This window comes from Choloepus didactylus, chromosome 9 (genome assembly GCF_015220235.1).
Source record: "Choloepus didactylus isolate mChoDid1 chromosome 9, mChoDid1.pri, whole genome shotgun sequence".
NCBI lineage: Eukaryota > Metazoa > Chordata > Mammalia > Pilosa > Megalonychidae > Choloepus > Choloepus didactylus.
Window position 1 is genome coordinate 59,240,680 of NC_051315.1, and position 16,083 is coordinate 59,256,762.

General features: G+C 33.1%; 1 protein-coding gene across 4 annotated transcripts in view; it reads left to right on the forward strand.

The window, feature by feature from the left end:
- The window catches only part of UBR3 (ubiquitin protein ligase E3 component n-recognin 3), a 364,711-nt gene that overhangs the window by 271,575 nt on the left and 77,053 nt on the right, over positions 1–16,083 (forward strand). For all 4 annotated transcript variants that reach the window (XM_037850484.1, XM_037850488.1, XM_037850485.1 and 1 more), the window contains exon 30: positions 5,314–5,399. In XM_037850484.1, coding sequence (XP_037706412.1) covers positions 5,314–5,399 — 86 coding nt within the window. The remainder of the gene's footprint in view (positions 1–5,313; positions 5,400–16,083) is intronic.

Genomic DNA, 16,083 nt, shown 5'->3' on the forward strand with positions numbered 1-16,083 from the left:
CAAAGCATGTATTATATATAAAGGATGTTATTAAGAACTCATTGTCTTATCAAAAAGTAATAAATACAAATAATATGGAAAAATGAGAACAGCAAGAAGTAGAACTTATTTTGTTTATTTGTTTTAACTTAGTGAAAGATCTAGTACCATCCTAGAAAGCTAGGTGGTTTAGAAAATCAGATAAAGGGAGAGGAAGCAAGAACTCACCAGTGTTCTGAGACTCTATTTGTAGCTAGAAGGCGGCTCAAGTAAATGTTTCTCATCTTTTAGATTAAGAAGGATTAGCCTCTTAGACCAAGTAGTGTTCAATAACTAAGGAATAGTTACAAATAGGAATTTTAGAGAACTTAATTGAGTGAAAATGGAGAATCATAAAAGAAGTAAAAGGGAAACAGACACAATTATGAACTTGTTAACATATTCTGCTGATATTATAGACCCTGGATGTCTCTGAAAGCAACACTTTATATTTTGTCTGAGTTGTATTACAATAGGTGATACAGAGAGATTATGTGACTTTGAGGTCATGCAGCAACTTAATGGCAGAGTAGGACTAGAATTCAGATCCTTTGAGTCAAGGTTTAGTGTTCTTTCAATTACTGTCCTTTTTCCTTTCCTGTGTTCAGCCTTTTTAGGTCTTATATCCATGCAGTTCATCATGGCCATTTTATCTGCCTCATTTCCTGGAGCAGAGAGTAATAAAAGAGTAATGAACTGTATGTAGTCTTTGGAACCCAGGAAAAATGGAAAGAGACTTCGAAAAATTGGCAGCAAGCAAGTTAGAACTCAAGATAAGGAAACATTAGTCTTTGGTCTGAGAATGCAAATGCTGGATAGGGGTTGGTGTAAAGGATCCTAATGAATTGGGAGCTAACTTTCTAGTCTTTGCATATTTTTAGACTATTTACATTGTTAGACTATTGTTTATTTTTAGACTATTGTTGTTTATTATTGTTGGGTCAGATTTAACTTTTAATTTAATATGTTTCTGGAGAGCTACCAATTATTGCATACTTTCAGTAAAATGTATACTTTAAGTGAAAACTAAACTAAAAATAGTTTAATCTTGCCAAGGTCTCAGTTTTTTGAAGTATTTTCTACAATATTCTGATTATAGAGTTGTGGGAGATTGGATAAAATGTAGATCAACTCAGCATGCTTTTTTTACTTATATACATTTAGAACATCAGCTCCTGTATTTATGACTTCTGGTTCTTTAAAACTAGAGTTGATGTTATTAAAAAAATCCTGATTGCATGAGGATATGACTTATATTTAATTTAATGGAATTTTTAGGTCCCTGAGTCTTGATTTAAATACACAAATAACGTATAGAATGCAAAAAATACAAGGAAGCTTGCAATGATAATGGGAAACTATTTGAATCACACATTTTCACTTTCCATTTTATAGACAAGTAGGGACAAATATCAAATGCCTTAAGGGTATAGGTAGAAAAACAAAAGATACTTCCCTCCCATCTTTCTCTTATCCCTAATGACAGTAATCCCTAATGATCATGATTTAGAAAGTGATAGTATATCATCCTTAAAAATCTCATTGGTTGGATTATCCAGGCCATTTCAAAGTTCTTGCAGTGAAAAAATTGACTCAAAAATTAACAAAAACATGAATTGAAGGAAAAATGTATATTGTATCCTATTTTGAATAGGATGTAATTTTCTCAAGGTAGGAAACCAGCTCTTTATCATTATTTTATGCCTAACATATAACCTTATTTCATAAATACTTGGAAATATTATTCCTAAAAGGTAGTCATTAAAATATTTAAATAAATAATTAGCAATACACTTACTTTGAATTATCTAACTTTTAAAGTAAAATTCAAAAATGTAGTGATTCCTAAATGCAAATTTATTAGGATTTGCAAATTCATTTGTAGTTGGCATTAGTAAATTCAATGGAATATAATCCTGGTTTCTTAGAGCTGAATAAGTAACTTTGTTTGCTCTTCATTGATGACCTTAAACTTTTTGATGTTTAGAAGCAAAATATTTCTAGTGGGTAACTAGCCCATAAAGCTGATTCCCTTAACAATTGTTTTAAGCTCATTTTTTGGTCAGACAGTACACATCTGTTTACTTTTAATTTTATTTGCATGGTGAAGCCTTGGAGGATTTTCTGAGGGCAGCAGAGAAGAAACTGTTGGAATGTTATCTTTTTGCTTGTGTTAAAATTAATCAAAATCACTATATTCAAGTTTTAATATTTCCAAAAAACATTGTGTTGCAAATATCAGTCATTCAAACTGGATTATAGAAAGTTTGGGGAAAGAAAGCTTTATTCATTTCAATATCAATTCATTCATTTCATTTTTGAAACAATGAATAACACCAATTTGAATAATTGATTTTTCCAAGGATTTTCTAATACAGGTTACATATAGCCTAGAGGTATTGATGAGTAGCACTTGGCCTGAATATAGTGAGAAACATGGAAATAGAAGAAAGATGAAACATGAGTACCTGAAATGGAGATGGAGAGAGATATTTAAGTCACAAGCGGGTAAAACTACTCAGTAGAGTGACTGTACCTTCTTTACACAGTAGTTGTATTATTTATAAGGCTAAACTTTGTAAACTAATTATGTTTGAAATAAAAGGAATGCTTGCTAAAATACCAAATTACAAATCTTTTTGGAAATAGAAAAAATATTCTTAAAACATATAATCCTCCTTTTTTTGTTGTTTGTTTTACTGTGCATTTTAGGTATTAGAAGGAAGAGTTAGTGAAATAAAGAGTATAAATTGCAGGAACTAAAGAGAATCTTATCATTGATGACATATTAAAACAAAGAGGTTGCCAGTTCCTAAGAATTTTTTTGAACACTTTGCTAGGTACGTAGGGGAGTTAGAAATTATATCTGAAATGGTCTTTACTCTCCAGGAATTTGCAATTTAATTGGTGAGACAAAACTAATATATCTCAATCTATATAAAACAGAATTTAATTTGTCATTTAAAAAATGTCATTTAAAGAAAGTGCTTAGAACTTCAAAAGGAAAGATGAACAAATGGAAATGTAAAGTATATGGAGTGCTTCTTTTCTGTTTCGGGGAGCTTTCTGGAGGAGTTAGAACTTGAGCTGAATCTTGTATGACATAGGCCAGGGTAAAGATGAGCATATTTTTCTCTGAAAAACTGAATAACTTGCAACAACTAGGCAGAGCTCAGGCCTTGAACCCAGGTCTTCTTGCAAAACCCTTGCCCTTTCCACTGTACCAGTGTGTGTATATTAGTTTTTCAAATTTTAGCTCTAAAAATAGAAGTTGATGCTGAATGGGGATAGAAGGGAAAGCAGACTTTGGTCATGCAAAAAGAACTGGAGCATAGTTAGAGGGAATTTCATATGGATATATCCAAGTGGCCACCAAGACAGGCCTTTCTTACTACTGTAAGGGAAGCAGTCTTATCATTCTTTCAAAGTGTAGAGATTCCTCTTTTTTTTCCCCCTTCTAAACTAATTTGAATGTACTTGTGTTGCAAATGTGGAAAGTAGAGTACTTCTCTCCAAGAACAAGAAGCTCAGAAAACTTCCACTCCCAGCACATCTTTAAACAGTGAGGGATGATCAGACATGGTGCACATGACCCATTTGTACATTCTGTATCTAACGAGTGTCAAAATAAAGGGCCAATTTTGATGTAACCAAAATAAGAAAAGTTAATGGTTGAGGACTCTAATGTACTGATTTTTAAAATCCTAGGTGTTATTATCTGATATTAACACTTTGGACAGATAGTATTTATTTTTAACTCAGAAGGAAAGTTGTACAAAATCTTCCTACTATGATCTTAAATAATTAATTAGATTCAGCAGTTTTCTTTCAAGTATTCTTTAAAACCAAATTCCTGGTAACATGTTTGTCGTCCTTTAAAGTATCTTATTTTGTGGTTATGTAAAAAGAATTATTCTTGCATTTGTATTTTAATTTGTATTTTTGCAAATTGTGGTTGAAATAAAAGTTGACATTCTGATTCTGACATTCGTTTGTAAGAATTGTTCATGTTTCTGGTTAGCTCTTTTAAAAGTGCTATCTAGGAAATCTTAGTTTTTATAAGAGAATATAGCCATTAATTTTTTTCTACAGATTAGGCAACAGAAGATTTGTGAAAACAAAATGTATTGATCTCATTTATATTCCCTTGATGAAGGACACATGCTGGTCTCCGCTCGCTTTCTGTCCACTAATATGAAATCCTTGTCCCTGCTTCCTTGCTGGTAGGTTTTTAGAAGTTCAGTGAGCAATGCAAATCGCCTGAAGGGTGGAAAATTCCCTTGTCACACAGATGCCCTTATCAGCAACAACCAGATGGAGCTCTGAGCCGGAACATTATCAATGTTAAATTGCTTTTTTTTCTCCCCAGTAGAGAGGATTAAAGCATTCCTTTAGAAATGGGTGGCAAACACTACAGACTTAGGAATATTAATATTTTAAAGCTTGCATTTATAAGGAAATATATAAAAATAAAAGTTCAAAGCATTCTATGCTCAAAATGCAACCAAAACCAGTTTTAAATGCTTTGTTTTAAATAAAATGGATAATATTCTTTCTTGAATTCAATTGCAATGAGTAAGCTTGAAAATTTTCCTTTAAAAGGGGGGTGGGAATATCATCTCATTGTTAGTGTAAAATGCATATCTTGGATATAAACTACTGTATTCAGTTTTACTTGTAGGAAATAATGGTGTATTTATTAATAGTGTTAAAGTAACAATATACACAATTTAAATTATCACTCAGAATTTTAATTCATTGTTCTGGCATAATATTTTGTATCAGTTTGATTTTTGAAAGGTCAGTTTACTTATTGCCATTGTAAGCTAATAATTGCTAAATATGTTGCAGTTTTAGATCCATATGAACAATTCTGATGTTTAGCATTCTATTTTGTGTACAGTAACTACCCACCCAGGGGCTGACAGTTGGAGTACAGATTCTTTCATCATATGCGTATGCAGGTTTATGAAACATATTGCAGGTTTTTTTTCTTAAGGCCTAGTTTTTAGTATTTGCCAACATTTGGGACTTTGCAACAATTACGTCATGATGTGTGCAATTTTTTGCAGGTACAAATATGAACGTTTAAGTGAAAATGGACAAACTGTTTCCTTTTTTATTTCTAAATATTTTTAGATAAAATATGATCATTACAGTTAATGCATAAACAGTGCTTTTGCAAATAAAATTTTAGAACTTTATTATTTAGGTTGATTCAAACATGTCAATAAAAAATTTTAAAGTGTGATGTCAGTTTAATGACTAAAATATATTTTAATGCTTTTCTTACAGAACCAATTTGGAACTTGAATTAATTCATCGAGGAGGCAATTTATGCTCAGGTGGTGCAAGCACAGCTGGCAAAAGGTCTTGTTTAAGTAAGTATTAAACGGTGCTAAAATTTTTTTATTTCTATTATGTCATTTTCAAATGCATGTACAGGCAAAGTGGTCTTTTAGTATATTTTCAAGTTCTTTTTATGTTTTATATAATCAACTTTAATAATGAGTTAAACTTTAAATGGTTAATTTTAAAAGAATAACATAACTGTTTAGCTTTTTCTACACTATGATTACTTTAGTAAACAAATGTCATACTAGATTGATCACATTTACCCTAGTTCAAAATTAAACAATATATTGGTCTTAGCTACAAAAAAAAATTGTCCTCAAACTTAGCCTTTTAAAGAATGTTTCCATTGACTGGATTTAAGAAAATCTTTATAAAGACTATATTTTGCATACAGAGCTCTGAATATATTGCTATAATTGATTAACAAAGACATTTGTACTTTATTTCAGTGTGCATATTAACATTTATTAAAATTGTGAATACTTTTATTTATGAATATACTTTATTTTGAAAAATAAGCATGATGCCTCAATAGTTTTTATAAAGTATTTTATAAAGAGAAGTGTAATCTGGATCTTAAAGTAGGTTTTTCTTTGAGCATGGTTTTGATGCTATCACTATTTAGTCACTGCTAAGAGAATTAATGTGAATGCTAGCAATAATATTATTTAATGTCAAGTATAGCTAATTTTGGCCCCACATCACTAGAGTTCAAAATATTACCTAATGTGATTGGTATGGGAAATGAAACTTGTTTGAAATCCATAATGTATTCTTTTGAAAAAAATGAATATATATTCTTAAAATACTAAAAACAATTGTAATTATTAAAAATTATCAATACACATTGGCTTAAAACAAAGTGTATATATCTTATTTCAAGAGATATATATGTAATTTTGGATTGATTTCAAGCAAAGAACAGATCAAAAGCACCTTAAATTTTCCAACGTAGATATACAAACATAAAATTTCAATTGGTCTATTATTGAAATTCTTATAGATGTGTATGAGTTTTAATTTTTTGTTTTGGAGTGTCAGTTTATTCTTAGAAGTCTATGGTTTTATAAGTTCTTTTTTCCTGAGCTTTAGTATTTAGTTACCCTTTGATGTATTCCCCTAATCCCTGTATGTTTTAAAGGGGAAGTTGTTGATACATAGTTTTAGTTTCTAGTCTGTTTGATTTAGTAGATACTATAATTTCAGTTAGACAAATTATTATTTTTTGTTAATATATTCTCAATTAATGTTTGGCATTGGCTGATTAAATTCCAGAAATTGTTATTTTAGACTGTGTTTATTTATTAATGGTTTTCAGTTTTATGTTAAAAAAGTCCATTTCCTTTTTTGCTCTGAGGTACTTAAATTTACTCAGTCTTGTAAATGATAAATCTATCTAGAAACCTGAAAATATTAATAAAATTTAGTTACAACCACTTCAATTTCAGCCTTAGTTTTAATTTAAATTGTTAAATTGACAATTTACTTTCAGACTTTTCTTTCTTTTTTCCCACATTAGTGAATTAGAGATTACAGTGAGGCAGTATAGAAAAGTTCATAATGAAGTTCATCCTAAATATAAATTAATACTGTTTTTGGTTTTCATATGATTTATTATTCAATTGCTTATGCATTATTTATGCTAATCTTTATAAAAGCAACTCTGGAAGTTATGTACATAGAATATATTGTATCTTGTATAAAATCCCACTATTTTGTATGTGTATTAGCTAAATGTATTTGTTATTTACTCATCATAAGCAATCTGTGAAACCTAATTTAAATTGAAAGTCAGGACTTAGATTGGGGGATATTTCATGGGCTCTTAGATCAGATATCTCATTTTTTCCATCTTTCAATGGATCTTTAATTGTATAATTAAACAAAAATTCAGCCTTTTCTTTAGGGAATCCCCCTATGTCAGTATTTTCCTTTTCCCATTCATTTCTTTCCATCACCTTTTAAATATCTAATTTTTAAAGTGCCTTTTTTTCTTCCATAATATCTGTGGGGAAAGAGAATGAGAAAATAGGTAAAGATAAGGGAACTTTTATTTATTCATTCTAAGAACATGACATTTTTTTAAATACTGTTCATCACAACTTCTGGATGAAATTAATGATTAGTCTATTTAGGAGAACAGTTAATAAATTTAGTCTAGAAAGGATTGAGTATTAAAAAAATTATGGACACACACACACAGAAAAGATTGTTCTTTCTACAACAAAAAAAGCAGAAAATATTGACCAAATTTATAAGAAATTAAATAAAATTGAAGTGGAACTTTGCTATTTAACACCTGTATGTTCAAATGTCACAATGTTTCAAGTGTTGAGGTAAAGTGACTAGGTTTCAAGCAAAATAAAAGTTCATGCCTAAATTTGTGTCTTGGAAATTTTCCACAGTGAAAGAAGGAACAAAAGAAGTTCAGATAGCAGCATACTGTGATATTTTAATACCTTACATTCTTAGTTTTAAAATTTGTAAAGTCCTTTCACTTAAATTATTTTATTTATCTTTAGTATGACCTTGTGAAATAAGTATTTACTCTTTTTCATAGAAAAGGAAACTGAAGTTCAGTAATTGACTTGCCATTTTTACACAGCTGGAAGATATCAGAGCTTACACTTAAATCCAGCTCTTCTGACTCTAAATTCAGTTTTGTAAGACGTATTCTCTGCTCATAAGTGTCCCAAAAGGTGCAGTTTAAGAACTTTTTGTTTACTCATAAGCTTAGTCAAAGATATCCTCCTACACACTTTTGCTTTGGGATCTTTCCAGGGTCAGCCATGCTAACCTTTCTGTTTATTTTGTCCCTTTTCTTTTGCCAACTCTTCACTGTGAATCCTGTTTTTGTTCGGAGCTTCTCCTTCGGGCCTTTTCACATGTCCTGATACCTTCTTCGCTGGATACCAATTAATTCCCCTTTATTCCTCATCAGTTTGCTAGCTGTTTCTCCTTTGATCCTGCTGTGGGCTATCCACATCTGCTCCCATATACAGCTCTGCTCCTCATTGTTGGATCAGAGCTGTAGACCCCCAGCTCATCCTGGGTGGAAGGCCAGGCATTAAGGACCTTGTGATCAGCAGATAAGACTGTCTAGATAATTTTCTGTGAGATAGAAAGTGTTAAATTCTAACGAGGTACATTGGAAATTCTAGGAAATTTGGACGTTTGGGATTATATCTTATTGGTGGAATAAGTGAAGCTTTGGGTGGACATGGCATTTGAAATAGACTTTGAAAGATAATTTATTTTAGAGTTTTTGTTACAAATGGGCAACTACACTCATAAGAATCATCAGTATGGTTAACAAAAGATATAGGACAAAGATACAGATATCAAAGGCAGAACTTTTTATCAAGAAAAATATTTTATTAAAATTACTTGGTTAATTACTTCACTCAAGTGATTTGAAAACTTTCAACTCTTTTTGCCATGCTATTCTTAGTTTCTCAAATAGAAACTTTTGGAATTGGCAGCTGAGGAACTATTTTATAAATTATTAACATTGGAAGATAATTTTAAAATATGAGGTAGATCTGGTTAGGACTAGGGCAAATCAGGCCAAAGGGTAAAGGACAATACCGACTGTGTTTTAAAACTTCAACTTCCATGTGAGACCAAGGGAAGAGATTTTTTTTGTCTCACACTTTCTGTTAATTAATGTGTTTTGACTAAGAAGCCACAGTTCGTATCTCAAATGGAGTCCATGATTTTATAGTGAGATTAAAAATTAAGTTTTAGTTATGAGAGGCTAAGGCAAAATTTTGCTTTGACATTGGCAATTGGGGGGCTCTGACTTAATTTTTTTTTAATGTTTGAACTTTTTTAATTTAAAAAATCCATATCTAATAATACAGGTAACATTTAAAAGAATTCTGTTTACTGAGATATATTCACATACTGTATAATCATCCATGGTGTACAGTCAGCTGTTCACAGTACCATCATATAGTTGTGCATTCATCACCCCAATGTATTTTTAAACATTTTCCTTACACCAGAAAGAATAAAAATAAATATGAAAAATAAAAGTAAAAAAGAACACCCAGATCGCCCTCCCCCCCCAATCCCACCCTGTTTTTCATTTAACTTTTCTCCCCATTTTTCTACTCATCCATCCATACACTGGATAAAGGGAGTGTGATCCACAAGGTTTTCACAATCACACTGTCACCCCTTGTAAACTACATAATTATACAATTGTCTTCAAGAGTCAAGGCTACTGGGTTGGAGTTTGATGGTTTCAGGTATTTACTTCTAGCTATTCCAAAACACTAAAACCTAAAAATGGGTATCTATATAGTGCATAAGAATGCCCACCAGAGTGACCTCTTGACTCCATTTGAAATCTCTCAGCCACTGAAACTATTTTGTTTCATTTTGCATCCCCCTTTTGGTCAAGAAGATGTTCTCAATCCCACGATGCCAGGTCCAGGTTCATCCCCGGGAGTCATGTCCTGCGTTGCCAGGGAGATTTACACCCCTGGGAGTCAGGTCTCACGTAGGGGGGAGGGCAGTGATTTCACTTGCCAAGTTGGCTTAGCTAGAGAGAGAGGCCACATCTGAGCAACAAAGAGGTACTCAGGTGGAGACTCTTAGGCACAATTATAAGCAGGTTTAGCCTCTCCTTTGCAGTAGAGCTTCATAAGGGCAAGCCCCAAGATAGAAGGCTCAGCATACCAAACTGTCAGTCCTCAATGTTTGTGAGAACATCAGCAACAACCCAGGTGAGGAAGTCCAACACTTCTGAATTTCCCCCCAGCCCCTCAGGAGGGCCCTGCATATATATTTTTATTCTCTGCCCAAATTACTTTGGGATGTGTCGCTATGTCACACTAACCTGTACAAACCTACCAGATCTCACTTTCTATTGAAAATCCCGTGTAATTATGGTGTTTGAACAAACTGACTGTACAAGTTAAATTGTTTAGAAAATATAGATCCTGCACCAAATAAACATCTCTTCCCTTGGTCTCACATGGAAATTGAAGTTTTAAAACACAGTCAGTATTATCCTTTACCTTTTGGCCTGATTTGCCCTAGTCCTAACCAGATCTACCTCATTCATATCTCTAATTGAAGTCTGAACTCTTTTACAGCATTTTTAACCGTTGCTGTATATGTTAATACTGACATTCATACCTGCTGAGTTCTAGCTCTGAGTTTCAGGTGTCACACAGATACCCAAAATTCCAGGGATCAGTCAGGTTATACACAAAGGGATCAGCATCTCAGAATTTTGACATAGCCAAATTCAGGAATAGATGTGACTGCTGTAAGAGCTTACAATCTAGGGACCATTATAATAAGCGTTCCCCTGATAAGCTATGCTCTAAGACTCAATTCTGAGTTTACACATTGTAGTTAGTCCATATTGGTGAGGCATTGTAATGTTTGTCTGACTTAATTTTGATATAATTTACAATCTTATCAAGAAATGGTACATTATCACTACAATATGATTTGTTTTTCATTGCAAACAGTATAGCTTAGCTGTGTGCAGGCAACTTAAAATAGTTTTAGTTGCTCAAAGGATGTGAATAAGTGATGAGTCATCACAAAATTACCCCATGTATCTTGCCTTATTCTTTTAGTGGTAAAATTCTGATATTTATGGGTGACTTTTTTAGATTTAAAAATTATGAATTCTACAAGTGGGCTGATTCATAGCTTTTGTTCTGTTTTTGTTGTTACCACATACACAAAAAAGAGAAAAATCTGGTATTTTGGTTTGCTAATGCTGCCGTTTTGCAAAACACCAGAAATGGACTGGCTTTTATAAAGGGGGCTTATTTGGTTATAAAGTTACAGTCTTAAGGCCATAAAGTGTCCAAGGTAAGGCATCAACAATAGGGTACCTTCACTGAAGAATGGCCATTGGCATCCAGAAAACCTTTGTTAGCTGGGAAGGCATGTGGTTGGTGTCTGCTTGCTCCCAGGTTGCATTTCAAAATGGCATTCTCCAACATGTTGCTCTTGGGGCATTTTGTCCTTTCTTAGCTACAGCTCCTCTTCAAAATGTCATTCTCTGAGAGGTCCTTCTGTTTGTGAGCTTTATATATGGCTCCAGTGATTTAATTCAGACCCACCCTGAATGGGTGGGGTAACACCCCCATGGAAATTATCCAATCAAAGGTCTTGCCCACAGTTGATTGAGTCTCATCTCCATGGAAACACTCAGTCAATAGGTTCCAACCTAATCAACACTAATAAGTCTGCCCCCACAAGATTGCATCAAAGAACATGGTATTTGAGGGGACATAATACATCCAAACTGGCACATCTGGCAATCAATTATTATAATGGTGAAAGTGCATAAATTACTACAGAAATGTGGACTTTATCTCCTGAGATCATTGGTCTGTCAGATTTTATTTTTAAAAGCAGATTTTGTGGGTTTCGGAAGTATTTTCTGTACTGGAGAGCAAGAGTGCTTGAATCTCATGGTGTTCATACGACCAACATATAAGATGTTCGTGTAGTGGAAAAAGCCACAACAAACTAAGAGTCAAACAGAGAGATGTTTAAAAAACAATTTTATTGAGATATAGTCACATAGCATACAATCCATCCAAAGTGTACAATCATTAGCTTTTAATATAATCACAGAGTTTTGCCTTCATCACCACAATCAATTTTAGAACATATTACTGCAAAAAGAAAACCCCATACTTCTTACTTAGCGGTCACCTCTTGATTTCACAGTCCTTCCCCAGCCCTACATAACCACTGATCTCTATCAGTGTATATTTATTTATATTTATATTTTATATAAATGTAATTATACAATAAGTAGTACTTTGTGTCTGTTTTCACTTAGAATAATGTTTTTTTACAAATTATTATTTTTTAATTAGAGAAGTTGTATGTTTGCAGAAAAGTCATGTAAAAAATGCAACATTCCTAAATACCCCTCTATTGTTACCACTTTGCATTAGTGTGGTACCTTTGTTACAATTGATGAAACAATATTGAAATAATACTATTAATTATAGTTCATAGTTTATATTAGGTGTATTTTTTCCCCATATACCACCCTATTGTTAACACCTTGTAATAGTATTGTACATTTGTTATGATTCATGAAAAAACATTTTATACTAGTACTATTCTCCAGTCCATAATCCAGAATGGGACTCACTGTGTTATACAGTCCCATGTTTTATCTTCTAACTTTCTTTCTAGTAATATACACAATCCGAAACTTCTCCTTTCAAATATTAAACTTCCTCACCTGAGGAATTCCTGATACTCTCACAAGCATTAGGGACTCCCAATTTAATAGGTCAAGCCCTCGATCTTGGGGCTTGCCCTTATGAAACGTATTCCTGCAAAGGAGAAGCTAAGCCTACTTATAATTATGCCTAAGAGTCACCCCAGAGAACCACTTTCGTTACTCAGATGTGGTCTCTCTCTTTCCAAGCCAACTCTGCAAATAAACTCACTGCCCTCCCCCCTACAAGGGACATGACTCCCATGGATGTAAATCTCCCTGGCAATGTGGGACATGACTCCCAGGGATGAGCCTGGCCCTGGCATCATGGGATTGAGAATGCCTTCTAAACCAAAAGGGGGAAAAGAAATGAAACTAAATAAAGTTTCATTGGCTAAGAGATTTCAAACAGAGTCAAGAGGTCATTCTTCAGGTTATTCTTATTTATTCTATAGATATTCCTTTTTAGTTTCTAGTGTATTAGAATTGCTAGAAGGAAATACCTGAATCTGTTGAATTGTAATCCAGTAGATGTGATTCTTGATGACAATTGTATAACTATTTAGCTTTTCTTGTGTGACTATGTGATTGTGAAAACCTTGTCACTGACATTCCCTTTAACCAGTGTATGGGCAGATGAGTAATAAAGACAAATATAAAATAGGGATAAGGGATATGGGATATTTGGGGTCTTCATTTCTATTTTTATTTTTTTCATTATTTTGGAGTAATGAAAATGTTATAAAATTGATTATGGCAATGAATGCACAACTATAAGATGATACTGTGAGCCATTGATTGTGTACTTTGGATGGACTATATGGTATGTGGCTATGTCTCAAAAAAATTGCATTAAAAAAAATAAACTCCTTTCAACCACATTCACATACCCAGTTCATCACTATAAATTATACTCACAATAATGAGCTAACATCACCACCATCCATTTCCAAACCTTTGCAATCAATCTAAATAGAAACTCTGTTCAAATTAAGCCTCAGTTCCCCATTCTCTACTCCAGTCTGTCTCTTGGTAACCTCAATTCTAGATTCTATCTGTGAGTTTGCTTATTAAAATTAGTGTATATCAGTGATATCATACAATATTTGTCCTTTTGTGCCTAGGTTATTTCACTCAGTATAATGTCCTCAACATCATCCATGGTGTCACATGCATCAAACTTCATTCCTGTTTACAGCTGAATAGTATTCCATCATGTATCTACATACTACATTTTGTTTATCCGTTCATCGGTTGATGGACACTTGGGTTGCTTCTGTATTTTGGCAACCATAAATAATGCCACTGTGAACGTTGGTGTGGAAATATCTCTTCAAGTGTCTGCTCTGACACTACTACTAGTATGGGATTGCCAGGTTATATGGTAATTCTATACTTAGCTTCCTGAGGAACTGCCAAACTGTCTTTCACAGTGGCTGCACCCTTTTAAAATTCCGCTAGCAATGAATGAGTGTTCCTATTTCTCCACATCCTCTACAACACATGTAATTTTCTGTTTGTTTGTTTGTTTGTTTTTTGAATAGCCATTCTAGTGGGTATGAAATGATATCTCATTGTGGTTTTGATTTGCATTTCCCTACCAGCCAATAATGTTGAGCATGTTTTCATGTGCTTTTTTTTTTTTTTTAAATTCAGTTATATTGGAATATATTCACATACCATACAGTCATCCGTGGTATACAATCAATTTGCATGTGCTTTTGAGCCATTTGTATTTCCTCTTTGGAGAAATGTCTGTTCAAGTCTTTTGCCTATTTTTAAGTTGGGTTGTTTGTCTTTTTATTATTGAATCGTAGGATTTCTTTATATGTTCTGGATACTAAACCCTTATTGGACCTGTGGTTTCCAAATATTTTCTTCCATTAGGTAAGATTGTCTCTTCACTTTCATGACAAAGTCTTTTTTTGATACACAAAAGTTAATTTTGAGGAGATCCCATTTATCTATTTTTTCTTTAGTTGCTTGTGCTTTGGGTGCAAAGTCTAAGAAATCATTGCCTAATACAAAATCCTGAAGGCTCCTTCTTACATTTCCTTCTAGGAGTTTAATAGTCCTGGCTCTTATATTTAGGTCTTTGATTGATTTTGAATTAATTTTTGTATGATGTGATTTTTGTGTATGGATATCCAGTTCTCCCAGCACCATTTGTTGAAGAGGCTATCCTTTCCCAATTGTGTGGGCTTGGCAGCCTTGTCAAAATTCAATTGGCCATAGGCGTAAGGGTCTATTTCTGACCTCTCAGTTTGATTCCATTGGTCCATATATCTATCCTTGTGTGAGTACCATGCTGTTTTGACCACTGTAACTTTGTAATATGCCTTAATGTCAGGAAGGGTGAGTCCTCTAACTTTGTTCTTCTTTTTCAAGATGTTTTTGTTTCTTCAGGGCCCTTTACCCTTCCAAATAAATTTGACAATTGGCTTTTCCATTTCTGCAAAGTAGGTTGTTGAAATCTTGATTCAGATTACATTGACTCTGTAAATCATTTTGGTAGGCTTGGCATTTTAATGATATGTAGTCTTCCAATCCATGCACACAGAATATCCTTCCATTTATTTAGGTCGTCTTTGATTTATTTTAGAAATGTTTTGTAGTTTTCTGTGTACAGGTCCTTTACATCCTTGGTTAAATTTACTACTAGATATTTGATTCTTTTAGTTGCTATTGTGAATGAAATTATTTTCTTGATGTCCTCTTCCAATTGTTCGTTGCTTGTGTATAGAAACACTACTGATTTGAGGGTATTGATCATGTACCCTGTAACTTTGCTGTATTCATTTATTAGTTCTGGGAGCTTTGTTGTGGATTTTTCAGGCTTTTCTGTATATAGGGTAATACCATCTGCAAATAGGGAAAGTTTTACTTCTTCGCATCCAATCTGGAAGCCTTTTATTTCTTTTCTTGCCTAATTACTCTGGCTAAAACTTCCAGTACTATGTTGAATAACAGTGGTGACAGTGGGTATCCTTGTCTTGTTCCAGGTCTTAGAGGGAAAGCTTTCAGTCTTTCACCTTTGAGTATGATGTTACTTTTTCATATATGCCCTTTATCATGTTGAGATTTTCTTCTATTCTTAGTTTTCTAAGTGTTTTTTTTTTTTTTTTCAATCAAGGAAGGATGCTGAATTTTGTCAAATGCCTTTTCTGCATCAATTGAGATGATCATGTGGCTTTTCTCATTTGTTCTGTTGATGAGATGTTTTGCATAATTGATCTTCTCATGTTGAACCACCCTTGCATACCTGGGATAAAACTCTCTTGATCATGGTGTATAATTCTTTTGATGTGCTGTTTGACTCAATTTGCAAGTATTTTGTTGAGGATTTTTTCAACTAAATTCATAAGAGAAATTGGTCTGTAATTTTATTTTCTTGTAGTATCTTTATCTAACTTTGTTACTAGAATCATGTTGATCTCATAGCGTGAGTTAGGTAGTGTTCACTCCTCTTCAATTTTTGGAAGAGTTTGAGC